Here is a 15,685-nt window from a genome sequence, read left to right as displayed (position 1 = left end):
CTCATATGTTGATTCAAGATGAATCACATAGGGAAGGACAGCCAGAGAGATTGTAGAACACATGGCGGTAGCCAGATTCTGATCCGTTATGGACCAATCTTGTTTTTCTTGATTCGGATCGACATTTTCAGATGCTGATTTTGGCTCAAGAAAGTTGCTAAACCCGTTCGCCTTGAGCAGTTCTGCAAATTGGGTGCTCCAGAGAGGGAAATTGTCGGGAGTAAGAGAGTATGGAACGAGAGTTTTGATGTTAGAAATTACGAATTTGAGAGCTGGGGGAATGGCCGGAGTTAAGACGCCGGATCCTGCCGTAGTATGAGCGGAGGAGGATGCGGAAGCGAGCGTCGTCATGGTAGTTTCGTCAGAATCAGAACGCCACTCTTGATACCATGTAGAATTCTATGAACTCATGAATCTTACGCAAGCAAAAATAAAGAAGATAAACAGTAAAGATAGAATATTATATTAATTTCCTTGTGTTCTGAGTACAGGACATAATCTATATATAAGAGTTTATTTACAAGTATGGGACATGTGTAAGACTTTGATAGGCTCACACGTATAACAGATTCTTGTTAATTAATATTGTATTAATATTGATGTCTCATGGGCAAGATTGTTGAATCAAAATATGCAAGATGGTTGCTTGGGTCCCATCTTCCACAATATGTCAATATGACTCTAGGTGGGGATTTTTAAACCCCATTGGAAGCCTTTATTTTGTAATCTCTATCAGGGATACTAAAAAAATATTATTTTAAGTTAAGCGCGTCAAAAGTGCAGGTAAAGCACAATCAAAGTGCAGTCAACAATGCGCAGTCAAAGTGCAGGTAAAACATAGTTAAAGCGCACCTAAAGCGCAGTTAAAGTGCAATCAAAGCGCAGTCGACGTGGCAAGTTTTAATTGGATGTCCAGACCTATTTTTAGGTTCGGTGATCGGACCTAATAATTTGCCCTCTTGGAGGATTCATTTGTTAGCTGTGGTTTCCCCTCAATTACTTGGGTGGGGGAGTGGAATTTTCGCCATTGGTTAGCGAGTGCTGATTATGGAAGCTATTGCCCTAATGCTAGATCGTCCTAGAGTCTGAGAATCTTTCTAGTGTGTTCGCCCTTAGGATCTTCCTCTCGATTAAATCCAATGCTTATTGGGTTAATCTTATGAATTTTTTTATGTATCTCCATCAAATACTCGTAAAGTTCTGGTTTGACATCTCTAAATTTTTTCTTGCTTCTACGGGTATAAGTGAGCCGAGTCGGTTCGCCGGCTCAAGTCGAGCTTATTGAGCCACGAGTTTGAGCTCAAACCTATCTCGAGCTTGTATATTAAATGAGCTCGAGAGCTCAAGCCTAACTAGGCTCGAAAACTTGTTGAGCCGCTTGATTAAATTAAAATATATTTAATAGTAAATTTAAATTAGTATTATATAATATATTATAATAAAATTTAATTAATCCTACATTTAAAAAATAAAATGGTAAAAAAAATTGATTTTTTAATTTAAAACTAAAGAATCGATCGAGGCTTCTAAACGAGCTTGAGCAATCGAGTCGGGCTCGAGTCTATGAATTTTTTATGTCCAGCTCGAGCTTAATAAAGGAGCTCGAGCTCAATAACAACTAATTAAACTTAACTCAATTAAACTGATACCCGTCTCATTTATACCCCTACTTGTTCAGTTGTTCCACATAGTATTCAAGTTAAAAGCATCAAAAGCATGAGCTCACAGTCACTACACCTAAATCAGATTTATTCGAGAGCGCATGAAAGAAATGTATTAATTCACTATTAAGTTCTTTATTTATTTATTTTTCGAATAATTTCGATTTGCACAACCGGCGGGCATTTGAAATTATAGAAATAAGACGCCGATCCTAATTCCGTACGTGAACGATTTCGCTTATTTTCGCTGCAAAAATATTGTTGCCGTCCAGTCTTTGCATTCTTCCCGTTCCCATTCCCATTCCCTGGACAGACCGCCAAGGTTATGACGGAAGCTGCTGCTACGCCATCTACCCTGACGCCCTCAGCACTCCCGGCACCCAACCCAACAACGATGAGGGAGCAGTGGAAAGGGGAGTTTTCCCGCTTCTTCATGTTTCAGTGGCAGCACTCCCCCACTGTCGACGTCGCACCCCGTCCGCTTACCAAGGGCCGAGGGCGCTACTGCAGAGGCACCTGGCTCACCGCATCCTTGCCGGCAACCATCCTCATTGTCAAGGCTAGCTCCTCCGACGTCGCTGTGCTCTCCATTTCCGTCGCTGGCTACATACACGTCAGTACCTTCTGTTCGCTTCTTTTGTCTTCCTGTTTTGGCTGTTAGATTATATATAGTTTAGGGATCACCAATCAGACGACGCTTGCTTGTATTTGGGAATCCTAGCCAATAGTTCTTGTTAGATTTTGCTTCTCTTACATTCTACATTTGATCATTAGAATGCGGCTTAGTGCTGTTTGGGTTGGCGAGGTTTTCTCTATTATTTCTGTATAGATGTTTCTGAAATATTTCCAATATTATATGCTTGAATCTCATGATTTTGTGATTGAGGGTTTAATTTCAGTTGCAATACTAGGTTTGTATGACCTGTACATGCCTGCATCGATTCTGTTATTTTTCTGCTTTCTTTGGATTGTTTGTGCTGGATATTTGAATTTGAGCAATATAGAGTGACCGAATAGAAATATTTTACTATGGATGATTGTAGGAAGAGCACATCGTTTCCAGTCTCCACTTGACGTGGCCTCAAGTTGCTTGTGTGCCTCAGTGCCCGGTTAGAGGGAGCAGAGTGGTTTTTATGAGTTATAGGGATTGTTCTAACCAGGTAAGTGGAGCAACCCTGCTTGAATCTGGATTTTGTATATGGTGCTAATTTCATTCTCCTCATCTCCTATATGTTGGGTTACTTCCATTTAATTGTTTTGCTACTCCTGATACTAGTCGTGCTAGTGGCATCCCTTTGTGCTGTTGTGCTATGTTAATGGGAAATTAGATTTTGACGTATTCAATAAGAAAATGAATGCTGCACAGTTTCACTCCTATAATTTCACCACGATCTTTTGCAGGAGCAGATTACCTATGAAGTTTTCTCTTTATTTATTTCAAATTCAACGTACTGTTTTTATATTTCTTTGAATGAAAAATCTATTTCTTTGTTGTGTTTGAATCATGCTTTGAAGCTTAATCGGTTGCCAATGGATGCTCTTGTACTTCAGTTAGATAAGTTTAGGTTCTTGAATTTAGTTGTTGTTTTAGTTCCAGCTGATGTTTTGTAAAGACTCTGTGTGTCATATTCTTCTTTTGTGGCATTAAAGTTATGATGACCTTGCTATATCATTCTTCGTTCTATGCTTGTGATATCGTTGTTCATCTTGAGCATGTAATCTCAGGCATAGTTAACTGTTTAGTCATTATCAAACAATGAAAGATTGTTAATCTCCTAAGCTATTTCGATGAAGAACAAGCACTTGAGCAAATATGAGCTAACTCCTTTGTATGTGAATAGACTATTATGTACATGTAATCAAGAGTTCTTTGAGCATTGATTGCATCAAAAGAATTTTGTTGCAAGATATTTTTGTCTTAGGATTTTTATGTTAGCATACTAGTTATGCTAAGCCAAAGGTTTGTTTTTCATGATATTATGATAAAATACATCAATGCATACCGCCAACCTGGTTTATTGAACTTAACTTGAGAAATCTTAATCATTAGCTCAAAACGCTTCGGCTATCAACCAAATCCATCTAACTTAACTGTTACCCTTAGGAAAGTTTCTTTCATCTACATGTTGGAGCACCAACCAAACTTGCTGAACTTGACTAGTCTACTCAGGCGAATATCCTATTGCATTGTAGCACTATCAACCAACTTTATTGAGCTCTTTTGGAAGTCTCTGGAAAGACCTTTCATACCTCACATGGCTCTTGGCAAGTTTAGTGAACTTGACCGTAAGCCTTCCGTATGCCAGATTGCATTACCTAGCTTGATTGACCAAGTTTTGTAATGTTGATTGTAGTTCTAGGGTTGCTTAAACAGCCAAGTTCGATAAACTTGATTAGAGGGCTGTGAATAGCTATGTGTTTGATCGATCAAATTTAGTGAATTTGATTGGGAAGCTTGGACAGCCATTTCTACACATCTTGATTCACTAGCTAAGTTCAATGAATTTAATCAATACAACCTTTTTGTATTGAAACAAGCTAAAGCATTCTCAGAATATTTCCCTCACCATATATGATTGTTGATTTATGGAAAATTGAAATAAGAAATCATTGGTTTTGGACTGTGGTACCTTATAGTTGGGCCACTTACTATGGATTGCTTCTCCTAAAGTGAATTATTTTTTGTGCTATCAACCAACTTCTTGCATACATAAGAGATCCTTGTGCATTTTTTATCACAATCTCTTATGCCCTTCGAATATAATTCCCAGACAAAATTTGAATCTTTGGATTAAAGTTTGGGCTATTGTCTCATTTCATCTTATCTTCATACATGATCCACAGCCCTATAAATATCCACTATACTTGTTCATGAAATAACTTTGGAAATCTTTCTTCTGTTTTGCACAATGAGTTCTTCATTTACAAAAGTTTTTCAGTGCTCTAAGCTTTGCAATTTACTTCTATAGTGTGTAATCTTTCAAGAAGAGATTACAAGAAGGTTCTTGAGGTCTTGAACTCATTGAGAAAGCCATTTAACTCAAAGTTCATTTTATTTTAAGTTTCACTCTTGCTTTGTCCTTTAAACCCAAAACAGATATTCAGTAGAATGAATTTTTGTATTGGTTTTCTATTATGTGCAGTGTTCCCAATTTGGCATTCAATGGTTTTCTGGATGGTCTTTTGCTGTTTGAGTTATCTTGGTGCTCTTGTGATGGTCCTTGTGCCAATCATGTTGTTGTAGGATGGCCCTATGGCAACCTGGGTTGCCTTCGATTAGTTGTTACCTATTCAGAATTCCTCGGTTTCAAATTTGTTGTTGATTATCTGACGAATTTGCATTTGTGATATGATGAATAGGTTGTGAGCCACATATGCCTGAGTCCTTTTGTCCATTTTTTCTCTTTTTGCTTATTTGACAGCTTGAGTTGTCTGCTGGGTTTTTCTATCACACAACAACCCCGATGCATTTCTCCACTTCAACCACAAACTTGAATTCTGCTGATAATATCCCCTTCTATTTCACCATAACTCTAAACAATAAATCCAAGATATCTAAAATGTGTACTTTTTTTAATGACTTGATAGCTCAAAGTCACAATCCCCTCACTAGGTATATTACTACTAAAATTACACTCAATATATTTTATTTTAGATCTATTCAAGCAAAAACCTTTAGACTCTAAGGTTGACCTCTATAATTCAAGTTTACCCTTAACTCCCTCTCTAATCTTATCAATAAGAAGAATAACATCAGCAAAAGACATATACCAAGGTACATCCTCTTGCAAATGTCTAGTGTGAACATCCATGACTAAAGCATAAAAATATGGGCTTAAGGCTGATCCTTGATGTAATCCAACCAAAATAGGAAAATACTTGGTCGTCAAGCACCTTGTGTTTGAACACAAGTAATAGCTCCTGCATACATATCTTTAATTATTTGAATATAAGCGTTATTAACTCCTTTCTTTTCAAGAACTCTCCATTGCACTTCTCTTGGAACTTTATCGTATGTTTTCTCTAAATCAATAAATATCATTTGTAGATCCTCCATATTCTCTCTATAATTCTCCATCAAACCTCTCAATAAATGTATGCCTTCCATAGTAGACCTACCCGGCATTAATCCAAATTGATTTTGAGAAACATTAGTATCACACTACAACCTATGCTCCATAACTCACTCCCATAGTTTTAAAGTATGACACATTAACTTAATTCCTCTATAATTTGCACAATATTGTGCATCACGTTTATTCTTAAAAATAAGAATTAACACACTCATTCTCTACTCATCTGACATATTTTTAGTCTTCAAAACAGTATTAAAAAGTTTAGTAAGCCAAGAAATCCCTTCATCTCCTAAGCATTTCCACACCTCTATTGAAATATCATCAGTTCCAATAGCATTTTCACCCTTCATTTTCTTTAAAGCCTCTTTAACTCTTGGTTTACTAATAGCCTATGTGCAATATGAGGCTCCGCCTTGAGGCCCGCCTTTGCGCAATTCCAGTAAAAAACGCCTCGATGCTTTACACCTCGAGTTTTTTTTATGAGGCTTGCGCCTCAACTTGGTTGAGGCCCTCCTTGAGGCCCGCCTCGCCTCACCAGCATGAGGCTTACGCCTCACGCTATATATATTAAAACTTACATAAATCTTGAAGTAAATGCCCGACATTAGACTCTATAAGTAGTAGGAATGGGACAGAGCAGTTCTCATAATAATGATTCAAATGAAAGAACCCTTAGTGATGACAGTGCTGGTGACTTATGAGTTCTTATGTGATATGTCATTGCTATTTATTTTTTTTAAAATTTGAATTATATGTTAATGAAAAGAATAATAGGATTTGGGAAAAGATAGAAGTTTTTGAGTGAACTATTATTCATGTTGTTTTATTATTGGGATATTTGATTTCACTTCATATCTATGTTTTTTTATGTTTATAATTATTCACTCATTAGTATAAAAAATTTATCATTTTATGTTTACGAATCTTTTGATTTTGAGGCTTACGCCTTAAAACACCTTGAGGCTATACGCTCGCCTTACGAATGAAAAACGCCTCAATGCCCGAATGCGCAATTTTAAACATTATGCCGATAAAAATAAAAAATCTTTATTTTTATTTAGGATGTAAGGTCACTAAAGTCAATCATATTTTCACATTTTTCATCAAAAATTTAGCAAATACTCATCAACCTTTGTTGAAATATCAACTTCTAAGAAAAGTACTTTTTTGATCTTCATCTTTAATACACTATACTTGAACTAAAATTTTACTACTTCTATCTCTTTGTTTTGGCTAACTTTATATATATATATATATATATATATATATATAATATATATAGTTATATATATATTATATATATATATAATATATATATTACTAGTATTATATATATATGTATATAATGTAATATATATTATATTTACTATATATATATATATTATTCACCCTCCTTAGTATCTAATTTATTATATAAATCATTAAAAGCTAAAATCTTTGCATCGCATATTTTCTTAGATTCCAATAGACAGGAAGTTTAACTTGAACAAAACTTGGACAATTTGGACTTGAGCTCGGACTTGAATTTGATTAAATAAAAAGGACTTTAACTCAATTTAAACATTAATCGAACTTGCAAACATTGAATCCAAACTTGATTTGAACATTAAGTTGACATGACTTGAACATTTGAACTCAAGCAAAGACTTGAACTGGACCACAGGAGACTTGAACAAGACTTGAACAGCAAGGATTTTAAACTTGAAAGTGATATAGGGAACTCGATTTGGACCACAAGGACTCAGTGCAAATGTTAACTACAGGCCTAGATCATTCTAATGAACATCAATAATCAAACAAAGGACTTGTGGACTTCAACATGATTTATTTATAATTGACTTAAAATGATTGCAACAATTGCAATAGCCTACTCACGAATGAAGCAAGAAACAAATATGACAAATCCCTTTGCAGGTGTAAAAAGAAGAATTGTCATGCATACAATGTCTTACTTATAAGCATGGTTTAAAATTGCGCAATTAGAGGCGCGCCTCAAGGCGCGCCTTTGCGCAATTCAACCAAAAAACGCCTCGAGGCTTACGCAATTCTGGACCTGGATGAGGCGTACGCCTCACCTGGACTGAGGCTTTTAAACCTTGCTTATAAGTAAATACAAGCATCCATGAGTGGCAATGGATGATTCATCAAGTGTATAATAGTTTACATTCAAATCAAAATAGCATACTCATGGTGAACATGGCTTATGCACAAATAAGAAGGTGATAGACTTGTAATGCAAACAAATATTCAAGGACTTGTGATAGAAGCATAATCCCGCATACAAACTATTCGCGAACAGTGATGCAAGGCATTCAAATGATTATCAACGAGTTGAACAACAAAGGACTCATGAGAATTAAGTCTTAAGTGCTACAAAGGACAAGTATATGTACATGATGCAGCATATGATGAATGTTACAATGTCACTTCCAATGGTAATGATCAATCAATAAGTGAAGACTATAGTTCTCTACAATGCTAAAGGTTAACATACAACAAAATGCATCAACTCACCTGCAATTAATAAAACTTCTTGCAAACATACACAAAGCAATAACAGAGGACGATCAATGATTGCGAATATGCCTTGTAATCAACATTAAAATGCAAAAGACTATATTTAGCTTGACAAACAGTAGATGAGAGCCCAGTGGTTTTGCCGGCAAACGGCACCGCTAAATTACGATAATAGCCAGAGTCAATACGTTCCTTAATGTCATCAAATCCTTTAGATATAAATCAATATTATATAATCGATAGGACATAAAGCTCTCTGTTAGCTAAGGTGGATTCAAATTTGTCCCCTTAGACAAACATCCATCCCAAGTCTATAAGGAACCCTTGGACGAAGCAACCCATGGCTGCCGACAAGGATCCTTCTATTAGGTTGGATCGACTACCTCCTCTAACTAAGTTAATCAGGGACCATGATGGCCTGGGATGACAGAACCATGGGATCTTGATCGGGTCTATCATCCATTCCCTCACCATCCGCTTTAAGTGCAAGATAGTGAAATTTCCAATTTCAAATATAAAACCTTCAGATTTCTAAATACCATGCCCATTTTGCTATTATATGCGAGATACATGTATTTCTATGTATCTGATTGACGACTAGTGTTAATCAAAAGTTCTCTCTCATTATCGAGAGGGGTAATTAACTATAGATGCTCGCGCCTACAGGAAACCTGAACTCAGATCATAAAGTCCTCGCAAAATGAGGGTTAAATGTCTGGGTAGTGTCTTATCTGCAAATCCATCTGCCTTATCAAAATTTATCCCGAAACTTAATTCCGTTAACATTGCCCCCGAAGAAAGCAGCGAGGGAGGCCGGGGCCGAATTTTCAGAGCCCATAGCATAGACAAAATCTTAAGATCTAAAATCTTATTCTCAAAAATATTTTTGTTAATATTCTTTAGATGCCCCCATCTAATCCTAGAATATCATTTTACTTTATTTTTTTATTTTATGCACATTTATCTTAAAGTCCAAAATTAATAATCGATGTTGTGTATATGAATTTTCACTCTGGATAACTTTACAATTTTTGCAATCTAAACGATATAATTTTCTTATAAGAAAATAATTAATCTGAGTTTAACTATATCCATTTTTATAAGTGATGAGATGCTCATCTCTTTTCTTAAATAAGCTCTTAACAATTAAAAAATATATGCTAAATAAAAATCTGATATCATCCTATCACCTTCATTTGTCATTCCAAACTCATGGCCACCATGAATTCTTTTAAAATCATCTACCTCTCTACCAACATGTCCATTTAAATCTGCTCCAATAAAAATCTTGTTTTAAGAGATATCTTTTGTATTAATTATTCTAAGCCATTCCAAATTTTAATTTTGAATTCATATCCAAACCTATTTGAGGAGCATAAAAACTTATAATATTAACAATCTTAGCATCAATAACAATCTTTAAAACTATAATTCTATCTTCAATTATATTAATTTTTATAACATGATCCTTCAAACGCTTATCTGTAATCACACATACACCATTTTTAGTACGACTCCTACCCGAATATCATAGTTGAAATCCTAAACTATCAATCTCCTTATCCTTCTCTCCAACCCATTTAATTTCCTGAATGCACAGAAAATTTATCTTCCTATGAATTATAATATCTATTAATTCTATTAATTTTCCTGTAAAGGAATCTATAATCCAAGTTTCTATCCTAATTTTAGTTTCATGGACTAGCTTCTTTGCCCACATCCGTCTTTGATGTGGGAATCCTTGCCTGTTTAACATTGCACCAAGGCGCTGGTGCAGCGGCCCTTGCACAATTGTCGCTATATTCAAGCCATACAGTGCATCGCTTTTAGGGGACACCCTAGCATTAACACAATTTTTTAAAGTATTTGTGTCATGATTATTCGACAATGTTTACGTTGGTTGTCGACTACGTAATGTAACCCTCTGTTGTTCTCATCCAGGACTTGGGACCTTGCAACGACAGTATTAAATTAATCTAATTTTTTATTCTATAAAAATTTAAATTGGACAATATTAGAATTATATTAACTAATACTACCATTATCTTTGTTATGTGCTTGTGAATAATACTTGTAACCTCTCACTATTGTAATCCTTATGAAGTTAGGTTAGAAACTCGCTCTCATTCATTTTCTTCCAATTAAGTCTTTTACTTGGTTACAAAGCAGAGTCCCAACTATTTTCAAACAGCTGTATTGAAATAAATTTGATATTTTTTGTTAGGACATCGTTATCCTGTTATCTGAGTCCTATGCTTAGATGCTCATTATATTATCTGCAGATTGCCTGTCTGAAAAGTTTCCAAAGTGGCATTTGGGTGCTTAAACATAAAAGGGATTAATGAACATGGCAGAAAAATACTCTCTTTAACAATCGCAATAGTTTTATTATATTATCGTGGTTTTCTTTTGCTTCTACCATTCCTGTAGATTATTTTGGGTTAATAGAAAGTGAGTAGCATTTTTACAGTTTCAAGGGTGCGTGCCATCTTTTTTTTTGCTTTCTTGAAATTGGTTTCCAAGTTTATCTATACTAATTTGATGCTCAAATCAATCTATGTTGTGAACGCTAAAAGCATGCTACTTTGTGACCTTTCAGATCCAGAAATTCGTGGTAAGATTTCTAACGTGTGCAGATGCAGAAACATTCATCTACTTTTTTAAGGTAAAAATTTAGTTCCTTTTGAGGCAGAATCTTCACATATATTCTTCAACGTGAATTAAAAAAGAATTGATATGATATGTTCTTCTTTCTGTACAATGATATGCTGAAGTGCCACTTGTTTTTAATTCTTTAAGAAATATAAAATTTATTTTCAGATGAACAGGCTTGAAATATTGGTGCTTCTGAATTCTCGTTGGTCAATTACTTTTTTTTTTTACGTTTTATGTTTCATTGATATTACTATTTAGGACTACGGGCTTGTAAGTTAATAAGATGAATTATTATCTGGTTAGTTATTAAGCTTTAATTTTGTGATGTTTCAAAAGATAGATCTTTCACCATGCTATTGGTGCTTACATTTATTGCTTCCTTGTAAAAAATAAGAAAGAAAGCACAATCTCAAAAGTTTATGCAACTGTAAAATAAAACCATTCATAAAGTACTTTTGTGATGTCAGTCTTTTCCCTGGGTATTAGGGTAAATCTTTTTATTGTATGCATATCATGAAAGTTTTATCCCTTTTAACTTTTGGGTAATTTCTTTTTTGGAATTAGCCGCATCTACCTTCAAAAACTAGTTTTGCAACTGTATATGATATATGCCTACACAGACTTTATGACTTATCTTACTCTCAAAAAAATTTTTTTTTCCTAAGATGCTATAATTTATTCATAGGACTGTTCGAGGGATACCATGGATTTTGCATATCCAGCAAGTGATTTATTGTGTGATAGCTCTTCACCATCTAAAATGATTGCTTCAAATGCACTCGAATACATGTAAAGACTATTTCCTGGTCTATCACTCTTCTTTAGTTAAGAATATGAAGCATTAACTGTATTCATGCACATGGGACTTTGTATCCATAGATCTAATGAGGGCGAAGGCTATGAAGAAGCCATAACAAATGATATGCCGTCTCCAGCCTTTGGCCAGGATGAATCATACCGTCCTTTGCCTCTTGTCAACAACAGTAACACAATTACCTCTTTCGTTCCCCCAAGTTTTACAGAGCTATTGACCAATTGTTCAAAATATCCGCAGAATGGTATTAAGCACATGTACCTTAGAAATGGGTGTTTCTTACTACCTTGTATAATTCATGTTGCTTTGACTATTAACTAATATGCAGAGATTAGTAAGCAACTGGAGGAAGCTAATCATACACTTAGGAGCGGGGTATTCTCCTAGAGCTGCTTTCTCTTTTTTCCCAAAACAGTTTTGCTAAACGCTTTTTTCTATTTGTAATCTTCCACATCTTGCAGGAAAGTGCTCCGCATTTTTCTCCTCAGAGTATGCTGACTATCTTATATCTTGTATTCATGGGTTTTAAAAAGGGGAAATTATTAGGTGCAGACAACGGAGTAGAGATGTGTCCGATTTATTGGATACACTGCGTACGCTCTGCTTACACTCTGCGTGTTTGTAGATACACATCAAATAAGCAACAAATCCTTACAACTAAATATTTGTTGTTTATTTACTACATATTTACAAATACGCAGTATGTATGCAGAGTGTAAGCAGAGTGTAGGTAGAGTGTAAGCAGTGCTTGCAGTAATCCGGACGCATCTCTACGTTCGCTGTCCGCACCTAATAATTTCCCTTTAAAAGAGGGAAAAACTAGGATAAGGATATCTTGAACAAAATTGTTTGTGATATTCTACATAAAAATATTTTCATCAGGTTGCAAGGCATTCTTTTTCATTTTAAAAGATAAGAATCAAGATAGTCATAGCAAGGCATTTTTTTTTTTAAAGATAAGAATCAAGAGTTGTTACAGTTAATTATTCTTTGTAAGCTTTAAAAAAAAATTCTTTTGCTTTGGCATATCCTAAACAAGAAATTTTCGGTTGAAGTAGATGTGTGCATGTTATTTTGCTAAGATTACCAGTTTACATTATGCTAACTGAGTACAGATGATAGCAAGCAACTTGTTGTACTTGACGCAGATATGAAGAATGAAATTGCGGTAATGTCCGTTGTCCTTTTACAAATCCCTCTTTTTCGATATGTATACTTTGATTGTATGTCTACTCACATTCTTCTTTACTATCAGAGATACATGTCAGATGCTTCGTTTCATGGTATGAAATTCTAAAGCAACTATTCATTTTTTTCTTTTTAACTTCTATTTGTTTCAGATATAACTTTTACGTCTTTAACTCTGTCGCACTCTAAAACAGATCTTCTGTTCACAATCGAAAAGGTGTTCCGTGAACTGGGAGAGGGCCCGTCACTGTGAACTGCTTCAAAACCTCAAAATTACAGACCTCAATGATTTTTTTTTTTGGTTTTTTGATATGGTATTGGTCTATTATAGCTGAATCACAAGGTAGATCTCTTTATACTTGCTAACAAATATCCTTTTTTTTTTAATTTGGTTCTGTAAAGCCATTAGTTAAGAGTTACCAGAACCATGTTTCCATGAGACCATGCCAAGGCTGAATTTTGCAGCACATCTACCAATTTTAGGATACCTTTTTGAATTTGCTCAGTGGAAGGTTGAAAGCATGCTTATCCAGCGTATGGTGAAGAAATTATTACGTGCGGAGTCCGGACGGTTAGTATTTACAACGTATTTATAAATATTCAACAAATAATCAGTTGTGAGTATTAATGAGTATCTTGTGAGTATTTGTTGAATATTTGTAAATAATTAGTAATTACGCAACAATCTGGAAGGTTCTTCCCGTCCGGACTCCGCACAAAATAATTTCTCGGTACAGTGTGTGGGTCTTCATTAAAGATCAGCTTCTGGTTGAAGTCAAATGCTCTTAATTTTTATATTCCATTCGAGTCTCGCGTCTATTTATGTTATGCATGCATGAACATAATAGATACCTGAGAATGTGCTTGAGCATGTGCTGATATTTCCCTGACACTTCTCTCTTTAACATCGCCATCTCGATCTAGGTCTCCCTCTTCATTCCTTTCGCCATATGATTACCCATCCTTCCTCCAAATCTAATGACTAAGCATCTACCAATAAGTATTCGACTACATGAGCACATGAATTGATAATGCAGCATTTTTCGATTTTATGACAAACCTTCATTCTATAATGATATGAATCCACAAGTCAAGGTAACACCACCCAAGTTTGTGGCTCATAAATTATATATGTTGAAGATCATGGTGAAGTGTTTGGAGGGAAAATAATTTAATTTTTTTATTTTTAATAGCACAATTATTAAATTTTTAATATAAGAATAATTATTTTAAAAATAAGAATATAATTAGTCTCATTTGGCTGTAAAGTTTATATACACACACACATATTTAGTTTAATTTAAGGATGTTGTTAATAATTTTTAAAATCGAACTTTATTTTTTTATGCACGTCACATCCTCATTTTTATAGATATGGTCTTTTAGATCAATTGTTCCATTACAATCAATTTGCAGAAGTTCCTTAAATAATAACTTTAGACCCTCAAATTAGGGGATAATTGACAAGATTTAGTGAAGTTTGGTGGCTATATTGTGATGTGAGACATCGGTATGAGATACATATAGGTGTTCATGTATGTTATGATTAGTGATAGCTATTTATCCCATACACACCAAGAATTGCATGGCAACCATATTGGCATTGATTTTAAGGCTTAAGAGATGGTGTGAGAAAAAATGGGAATTCATGCATATTATAGATGTTCAAGTCTTTGTGGGATAGTACATTACAATCAGTTGTATTCCTAATCATCTTGATTGCTCTCTAATGGCTTCTTTGATTGAGTTAATCATACATTGGGACATTAATTGTATAAGGTGATTGGTTATTCTATAATCATAGCATTGGTTATCCTAAAATAGTTATTTGACCACATCAAATCAAATGACATGGTATGGATTGTATATGATGATGTACTATGCTTTATATCGTTCTAATAATTATAATACTAAATAGGTGATTTAGTCAAATCATACAGTATGTACTAAAATCATACACTATGATATATGCCATATAAAGCATTTAACTAATTATTAGAACTTGGTAATCTCATTCTTATGTGGAAAACACTTGTATTGTATGTTAGAAAACCATACAATATCTTATAGATCATATAGTATGATATATGGTCAGACAATATGATATAGATTTTATTTATTCTCTATCATATATCTATTTTCATATGTTTAGGGATCTCTTAATACATGCACAAACATAAATAAATAATAAATACATAAAAAATGATAAGTATGAATTAATAATTATAAATGCAAACATCCATAAGTATAGAAATACACTTAAACAAAAGAACATATAATATGTAAATAAGTCCATGACTCAATCTAGTTCTAAGTGCATTAAATGCCTCATAATTAAATGCCTTGATAAAAATATCCACAAATTGATTTTCAATATGAATAAACTAAATATCAATATCCCATTTTGATAAATAATCTCTAATAAAGCGAATTAAATATCAATGTGTATTGTATAAGAATATTGAATTGAGTTTTTTGTGTTACATATAACACTAATTTTGTCACTTAGGATAAATATTTATGTCCACCTGGAAAATCAAAATCAAGAAGTTATTGTTTTAGCCATAGGACTTGGATGAAAACTTTTTGCAACTATGTATATGTTACTACAATGGATATGACCAAATAATTTAATTTTGTATATATGACTTAGAGATTAATGAATCTCCAATAAATTATCTATTCATTATATGATTTTCCTATCAACTCTATAATCCCCAAAGTTTGAACATGAATAACCTACTATGTTAATGATACACTCCCTATGGGATCAG

At 34.2% G+C, this 15,685-nt stretch overlaps 1 protein-coding gene across 1 annotated transcript; it reads left to right on the top strand.

Moving 5' to 3' along the window:
* Positions 1-1,964: 1,964 nt before the first annotated feature.
* LOC110098204 (protein POOR HOMOLOGOUS SYNAPSIS 1) lies at positions 1,965-13,293 on the top strand. Its single transcript, XM_020824946.2, has 10 exons — positions 1,965-2,274; positions 2,705-2,821; positions 10,854-10,919; positions 11,595-11,698; positions 11,789-11,967; positions 12,052-12,098; positions 12,185-12,440; positions 12,839-12,891; positions 12,979-13,006; positions 13,106-13,293. The coding sequence occupies exons 1-10, from the start codon at positions 1,987-1,989 to the stop codon at positions 13,162-13,164; spliced, it is 1,197 nt and encodes a 398-aa protein (XP_020680605.2). The 5' UTR covers positions 1,965-1,986; the 3' UTR covers positions 13,165-13,293.
* Positions 13,294-15,685: the final 2,392 nt, after the last annotated feature.

The sequence above is a fragment of the Dendrobium catenatum genome, unplaced genomic scaffold (assembly GCF_001605985.2).
Source record: "Dendrobium catenatum unplaced genomic scaffold, ASM160598v2 fragScaff_scaffold_418, whole genome shotgun sequence".
NCBI lineage: Eukaryota > Viridiplantae > Streptophyta > Magnoliopsida > Asparagales > Orchidaceae > Dendrobium > Dendrobium catenatum.
This window is presented reverse-complemented; position numbering and strand designations above follow the sequence as displayed.

Coding starts and splice junctions, on each gene's coding strand:
- LOC110098204 (XM_020824946.2), top strand. CDS start 1,987: ATGACGGAAGCTGCTGCTACGCCATCTACCCTGACGCCCTCAGCACTC. Junction 2,275..2,704: donor CCGTCGCTGGCTACATACAC/GTCAGTACCTTC, acceptor GGATGATTGTAG/GAAGAGCACATCGTTTCCAG. Junction 13,007..13,105: donor GTCAGATGCTTCGTTTCATG/GTATGAAATTCT, acceptor ACTCTAAAACAG/ATCTTCTGTTCACAATCGAA.